This window comes from Eucalyptus grandis, chromosome 6 (genome assembly GCF_016545825.1).
Source record: "Eucalyptus grandis isolate ANBG69807.140 chromosome 6, ASM1654582v1, whole genome shotgun sequence".
NCBI lineage: Eukaryota > Viridiplantae > Streptophyta > Magnoliopsida > Myrtales > Myrtaceae > Eucalyptus > Eucalyptus grandis.
In genome coordinates, this window is record NC_052617.1 from 49,621,959 (window position 1) to 49,630,260 (window position 8,302).

The window sequence follows — 8,302 nt, forward strand, 5'->3', positions numbered from 1 at the left end:
GGCTTTCTTAGTGGTTGCTGGGAAGGGATCCTATGTTTATAACATGCTTATCTGCCTAAAAGGCAGGCAATTTAGTCTTCATACACACACTTGCTATAAATCCTGGATTCATCACAACCCACTTAAAACTTATGTTTTGTTCAAAGTGAGGCACATGGATTGTGAGAATGTTTACTCTGCACCAAGAAAAAACATGTCGCATGGTTGAACAAGTAGTGTTGGCTGTCCGGGCATAATGTTGCAAACAATGATTGCAGTATCGTGAAAACGAAAAAGAAAGTGCATGAAGTGCGACATATCTACACGTAACAACTAGTGAAAAATACTTGTGTCCAGGGAACCACATCTGGTGTAATCTGTACATCAATTCTGCAATAATGCTAATTCTTCTATATCATCGCTGTGGCAAAAGTGAGGACTAACATATGATTTCCCCTCAAAAAATCTAAAATTCAGGTTTCTTTGTCAGCTGCAGAAGTTTAGACAACAAGTAAATGAAAAATATGCAACTATGCATGAAGTACGCTGAAAGGCAGGCCTATTTTAAGTCAGAAATGCAACTTTTGAGAACCACTTACTGCCATGTTTAATGACGAATGTCAAATATACATATGATGCAATCTATTTGGAAAACTTCCACCTTATACAAAGTTTAGTCAGTGTTTCATGGAGGAATCTAGTAAAAAAAATGCGAAAGTGAAATGTATATCAATGTTGAAACCTGCCAATTTTTTTATTGGCCTGAGATAGACATGTTTTCATGATCGTTAAACACTATGTAACTAGATCCATCTACTGGATCTGACTTATTACACATATCTCAGAAAACATGCTTTAAATGGCAGAACCATTATTGCAGATCCTTCTACCTTACAGTTAGTCAAGTTCGTTCTCTATAGCAACAACAATCCTCTCCTCTCCTCTTTAGAAATGCATGCGCTGGATCCCTGGAAATGAACCAAACTGTTTCATCTATTTGTCTTATCCTTTTTCAGGTCAGTTTCAGTATGTGTTTTAGTGAAGCGGATCTCTGTTGAAACCAAAACACAATATAAGATGAGATTATTCGGATCCTGAAAAGTAGGACTTTCTTAGTTCCATTACCGATATTCAGAAACATATGAATGACGACCACAGAAGCCATTAGACAAGCAACCAACTGTTAATGAAATAGAAAGGCTTGGAAATAATACATAGGCTTTGATTTACTTAGCTAAAAGAATCGCCCTATTCAAGCAACAAAGGTCCCAGATCCAAGGGCGTTAAACATCTCTAATCTCTCTGACTTTTGGAATTAAGGACTTCCCAGAAAGGCAACAAGATTGAGGGCTTTGCAATTCAAGAATTTACACAATCTGTCTACAAGCCATAAAACTCCAAGTTGATCATTGCTATCTCGGGCCAGAAACTTGCTGAGAAGACATGTAAGAGACAGATCTATAGGAACCACCAGCCATGCTTGTAAGAAAAGCGTTCGCTTGAGAATATAAGATTGCATTGTTTGATCTGTTTTCTTCTCCTATCACGGAAGCCTCAGTAAACCTACGCCCATAGAAGCGCAAAAAGTTCAAAGATTCTATTCTGGGCTGACAAAAAGGGATCCGCCCTTCAAGCATTCCGACTACAGCTACCATGTTTGGCCGTAGTGATGGTTCCTCATGAACACAACACAGAGCAACTTGTATCAGTCTCTCTACCTCCTGACTTGTCACCCGGTTCTCTAGTCTTGGATCAGCAAGTTCCAAGTACTTCCCTCGTTCATGCATCTCTAAGGCAAACAGAGGATAATATAAGAATCCCGACCCTGATGATGAAGATGAGTGCGAACCACTGCTATCATCCTCCAAACTGTGACTTTGAGTCCGCAATAAGCAGTTCTTTCTGCCACTCACAAGTTCAAGCAACACCATCCCAAAACTATAAACATCTGTTTTCTCAGAAATCGCAGAGTTTGTCAGCCATTCAGGTGCAAGGTAGCCACGAGTGCCTCTCATTGTTGTGAAGAGGCTGGACTGCTCAGGGGTCAGAAGCTTTGAAAGCCCAAAATCGGAGATCTTTGCCTGGAAATCATCATGCAGAAGAATGTTTTCCGGTTTAATATCACAATGAATAATTTTCTGTTCACAACCACTGTGCAAGTATGCAAGGCCACGTGCTGTTCCTAGTGCAATATTAAACCTCTCTTGCCATTCCAAAACAGGTCCAGTGCCAAAGAGGATCCTATCCAGTGACCCATGATTCATATACTCAAAAACCAACAAGCGAACTCTACCTTGGGCACAAAAACCTTTCAGTTTGACCAAATTGACATGATGGATATTTCCAATTACAGCAATTTCAGTGCAGAAGTCTCTTTTCCCTTGGATCCCTAAGTTGGTGATCTTCTTTACAGCAACAACTGTTTTATCAGGAAGTATACCTTTATATACAGCACCAAACCCACCTGACCCTATCTGGGTCTTAAATTTATCTGTAGCAACTTCTAACTCTTTATAATCAAACCTTCTAGGTAAGCCAGGGATGTGGAAGGCATCAAGCTCTTCTGAGGAAGGACAGTCAGGTTGGCCTGATTTTATCTCCCCGAACTTTGAGATTCTCCATCTTTTCAACCAGACAAAACCTATTGCAATTAGGATGCAACATGCAGCGGAAGGTAACAGTATGAGAGCAACCACAGGAAACTTTTGACTTTGATCAATGGAATTGTTGTTACCATCAAAGTTGGTTGAGGGGGTGGCCACAACTTTGATGTATCCCAACAGATCATCGTCACTGTTAGCGCTCAATATAACGGACCCCAACTTATTTTCAATCTTATAACAAAACCCGGATGAATTATCATAAAATACTCCAAAGCAAGAACAATCTCCAGAGCAGACTTCTTGACAGACAGACAGATTCAACCCATAGTTCAGTTGCTTAGAGAAATCATTGGAGAAGTAGTCGTAGCCATATCCGATGGTCAAATATGTAGCAGCAGATGAATCCACTTGACTACCATTATTTGATGAGTTACAAGCTGAAAATAACGAAAAGGAACCATCAACTGGCACACAAGTACTTGAGTTCGGAGAACTCAGATGGAAATTAGAGGGACATGAACAGGTAGGAGTATTAGAAGCAGAGCTGGCTGAACACTGCCCAATTCTGCCGCAGACAGACGGAAGTCGACAACCATCAGATGGCCCCACAAACTCATGGTTCCACTTCCCATTGGAAAAGCTATTGACCATGAACTGGCCAGAGGCATCCAGCTTGCCAATTCGGAAATCAGTAGATGCCAAGGCCACCCGAACGACCACTGATCCATTGAGATCGAGCAGATATAGGCCTGTCCCGTTTATGGTCATAAACTCAACCGTGTAACCTGAATCAGTGTATGCGCTGGTATCCATTGACAATTTCCAATATGTTTGTCCATGCCACTGCAGTATAGCATCTGAAGAAGTAAGCCCAAGCTGGTAGTCGCTGGTTGACAAGTCAGAAGCTGATACAGCACTAGAAAGTGATGTTCCTACAGGCAAGTGCTGCCCGATCACAATCGTATCTGTTGGATATCTAAAACTTTCCCACAAAGAATTGTTGGCCTGATCGACTAGGACCAGATTACCCATCTCGTTGAGCAACAAGGCATTTACAGATGATTGAGTTGGCAGAGCCGACCATACCTCAACCCCTGTTTCATTTACAATGGTAATCCCCTTAGAAGTAAGATAAATTTTACCAGCTTCAGAGAAAGGATGATTCCGATTAGCAGACCAGATCATGGTGTTAGACGACACATGAATGACACAAAGGTAGAAGTTGATTTGTCGAGCATCGGGACTGCAAATGGCAGCTTTATATGTTCCATTACGAGATAGCAGAAATGCACCAGAGTTGTCGATGAACTGGAGGTATGAACCATTGAAATCCGGGCGTATGAGTTCTGAGAAAGGAAGAGCTGAGACCAGAGCGCAGGAGAAGAAAACCGTAGGCAAGACTAAGAGGAATCCCATGAGGAGAGGGGATGGGGCAGCAGATGCAAAGAACATTGTAAGAAGTTGGATGTGAGGGGTCATGGGAAGGGAGGAACTGCTATGCTCAGGATTTCTTCATTCTTTTCTTTGGCTCTGATTCTACGAATGCGTTGACCCCCTCTCTTCCTTGACCGTGACAGGCAGCCTAGAGGGCGAAACGGTTACATCATCGATGATATCTCTGTGGAGGTCAAATCTAAGGGAGAGCTTATTTATCATAGCGGTCATCAGCGTTTCACGCGGTGATGCCCACTGGGAACTTAAATATCATTCTCACATTTCTATCTTGCTCACAAGTTTTTCTCCACAATTACACGGTCTCTTCCCACGAGGTTTTCTCCACAATGACAAGGTCTCTTCCCATCCCAAGTTCATTACCTTCTAACCTAGAGAACCAGCAACCACCATAACAACAATTAATTGTCTGTGCAACTGCCATCTGGTCCCGACTCTCGGAATTATTTTCTTTATCCAACAATTATTGGAGCAGCACGTCTGGCCGCAACTTCAGGTCCCGTTCGCTCACTACCCATTTCTTTCCCCACTATTTTATTAATTCGATCAGCAAGAGGACACCCTTGCAGTTCCACCCCTCAGTTTAAAACCACCAAACAAAAGCGACTCAAACAATACCCAGATGATACACTCAACAGGGAACATGCTTCGTTCAGGTAAAACGACGAACAATTGGTGTGCGCAAATAATTCAGCCAACAACAGCTGCTTAGTACTGGCGCCGCCGCCTCCGCGTGCCGGGAACGAGGCCACAGCTCGGAGAACTGCCGCTCCTTGCACTCGACAATTGCTTGTCACACGCGAGCGGGATGGGCACGAGCTCTTGCTTCCCCTGCTTCCAATGCAGCGATCAAATGGCGCCACCGTCGGGGGCGAAACCCGGCGAGGGCACGCCATTCGGGGGTCGGAGGCAGAGAAGGTCGGAGAGAAGGGTAAATGGGATTGCTATTTTCGAGAATGCAGATGCGGTGGGAGCGGCTTTTGGGGGGGGCGGCGTTGCTTTGGAATGGGAAAGATGATAGCTTTGGGGAGAGAAAGAGAGAGCTGCGAGCGACGAGGACGGCGGACATGTCTCGTCGTCGCTGTGTTTTAGTCGATAATGGCGAGGACGGCAGTTGAAGTGGCCGTTGGAAATGAAATTTAGAAGAGGAGCGGGTTTCTATTTTAAACCTTTTTGAACTAGAAATATAATGATATGAAAATTATTTTCCCTGCTTTAAGCACCATTTATTTCATCGAAAAATAAATAATTTTAATTTTTTTTTTTTTAATAATTACTTATAAAAATAACCACTTTCATCGTTCACAAAACTATTCAAGAATAAATTATTATCGTAATACATACATTCTTTATTGATTAATTATAAATATATTTTTTAAATTATTTATTTTTCGTGAAATAAATGGAGCTTGTATCAATGGTTATCTCCTAAATTTTGGCTATGTCCAACTTTGTCCTTTGATACCATCATCTTATTGTCGAATGTCACTTAATTTGCGAAAATATTATTTCTTCTTTTGAAAATGTGTAACTTACCAATCGCATTAAGTCATGCCTTACATTATAGTATCTTGCACCAAATTTCTAGGTTACCCACATTTTATGGGTATATTGGTCGATGGATGTAAATAGACTAGAAAAAAACATAAACAAAATGAGGTCACATGTCATTTAACTTTTCTGTGAAGTAATTGAATACTTGAGATCTAGTATCCTAGCAGGGTTTTCACCTATCATTCTATTTCCATTTTTTTTTAAATTCCAACTTAACTATTGGCATAAAAGGCAAAAACCAAAAGCCTGTTTAGTAAAAAAATAGAATATGTTTTCGCTTCACTTATACTCGTGTGATTTAATCTGCGGATATTACAAATCAAGTTCACGTCAAATTATCGAATATTTAATTTCTTACATCATAAAGCTTGAACATTCTTGTATTTGGTCTGTCCATTCACATATTGACTCGCATTTCACCTACCCAATTAGCTTTCTCGACATGAAAAAATGAAGGGAGAAAAGAAAAAACCAAGGTCGGAAAGTTGACGATCTCATAGCTTTACTAATTCTAACTTTATGCGAAGAAAAGTCACACTGGCAAGTCACAAAATCTCCTTGCCGAAAGCTTAAAGGCTTGCCGGTGCCCACTTGCATGTAAAGTCATCCGATTGAGGCGTTGAGCCTACTTTCAAGACAAAATTGTACATTACCCAAAAAAGGAAAAACGTGATCATCATGGCTTTTTAATGTTGGAAGAGCCTACTTTGTCTTGCCGGCATTTACATCCATGCACGATCACCAAAAAGTCTACACAAAGCCAAAAAAAAAAAAAAAACCCGGCCAAATTACACGTGTCCGCGAGGGAGTGACTCCCAGCAGAAACAAAATTACAGCTCAATTAAGCAGCGCCGTCAATTATGGTCGCCCGCAAAATCAGTCGTTGGAGATCCCAAGAGGGGTTGGCACGATACGAACTGCACACGTCGGGAGGATGCTCGCGATCATAATTGTGCGGATTCCCGACTCTTCCACGTGCGTTGCACCGTCGTGGTCTGACGTTTCGCTTTCGGTTTCATTAAAATAAATCGTTCGGTCCGCCATTTGAAAACATAAATTGCTAAAAAAGAAAATGTCGCAGCGAATTGCGTGTCATTGTCGAATATAAAGTGGGTAATTATCCGGGGGATCCCATATAATGCGGGCGCCTACAGGGGTTGACCAACGCTGCGTCAGGCTCCAGCGACTTCTGATCCCGACCGCCCAGTTGCACGGTCAGGCTTATCCGGCGAAAATAATAATTATTCAATGACTTGAATTTTTGAGCTGTGAAATAATTATGTAAATATATATATATGCTATCCTTGCGTGATGGCCAGTTCGTGGATTATTTTAAGAAAAGGTAATTATAATAATGAAGAACTGACCTCATGATTGATTAAAAGGATAAATCTAAAAATAAATCATCTAAGATTGTTAGGTCCTTATTGTATATACAATTAAACCATAACTTGTTTTGATTTGATTCACTGAAGAGGTATGGAATTGTTCCTCGTATTACAACGCGCTTTGAGCATGTCAAGCATGTCACACTTGCTAAGCCCCAGGTGATGAATTCAAACAAGTAATCCCCTTTTTTGTAAGCAAAGTGCTCCCGTTGCAATTGTTGTTTCTAACCAAAAAAAAAAAAATTGAAGACAAGAAGAGTCCTACCCAAAAAATGTGAAACTCCCAAGTCAGATTTAACTTTCTACGTAAGACATTGAGAACAAATTATACCAGGAAGAATCTTATGCAACGATAATATGATGATATATGGACTTTAGTCTAGAAATCTGAAGAAACTAAAATTAAGGATTAAGATTTTGAAGAATCGTCTCTAACTATTCTAAAAGTCTACATTATTATATGAAGCGTAGTTTAATATTTAATAATTCAATAATATCATTCGAGTATCTATAAGAAATCTCGAGAGATCTTCTCTTGTGAGTGTTTTGCACCGTCGGACTACACTTATCTTTCCATTGCCATCTTGGAGAGGCAGATGGGTTTTTCAAGGCAATCTCCTTTAATCATTTACACTAACCACATATCGCCAGGCTGTTTCCTCGCTATTTGCTCTATTTTCCCACGAATCTTATAGACTAACTCGATTTATTATCAATTAGTAGTCCCCAGTCAATTTTTCAAAGGAATCGTGAGAAGCCATTTCAATTAATTGGTTGAGTAGAATCATATCATTATACAATTTTATATTTTTATATTATATTCCGAGGACGTGAGCACAGAAACCAGGCTACTTGGAGGCTTGTGAACGTAATGTGATTCTCATAAATTGATTAAATTGATCTCTCGTGACCTGTGCAGGTACCCTGAATCTAGAAATGTAAACTCAATTGCTTCTCTTGGGCAAACCAATATAAAATAAGGATGGCTTGCTTCTATAATTTCTTGAGAATCATATATATCTGCAGGCTGCAGCCACCTTCCCAAGTCAACCAATTCTCTTTGACTTTTGAGCGAGTCATTCTTGAATAGAACCAAATATATTCGGGGATGGGAAAAGACTACTCAATTTTTAAGGGCCCTTTCCAAATGCAAAATGTGAAACTGCCAAGTTAAAAAAAAAAAAAAATTGGTTTAAATGGCTCATATAGCTGTTTGACTTTTTTCTTTTTCTTTTTTCCCCAATGGAAGACAGATGGGGAAGGCAAATTGCTGAAATTTTCTAGTGCGCTCGATCGATCAGCTATGTGCAAAATGCAAGGGTAGCT

General features: G+C 40.5%; 1 protein-coding gene across 1 annotated transcript; it reads right to left on the reverse strand.

Annotated features, from left to right (window-relative positions):
- Positions 1 to 1,327: 1,327 nt before the first annotated feature.
- LOC104450484 (G-type lectin S-receptor-like serine/threonine-protein kinase At5g35370) lies at positions 1,328 to 5,011 on the reverse strand. Its single transcript, XM_010065057.3, has one exon. It carries the CDS (start codon positions 4,059 to 4,061, stop codon positions 1,392 to 1,394), a length of 2,670 nt encoding a protein of 889 aa, XP_010063359.1. The 5' UTR covers positions 4,062 to 5,011; the 3' UTR covers positions 1,328 to 1,391.
- Positions 5,012 to 8,302: the final 3,291 nt, after the last annotated feature.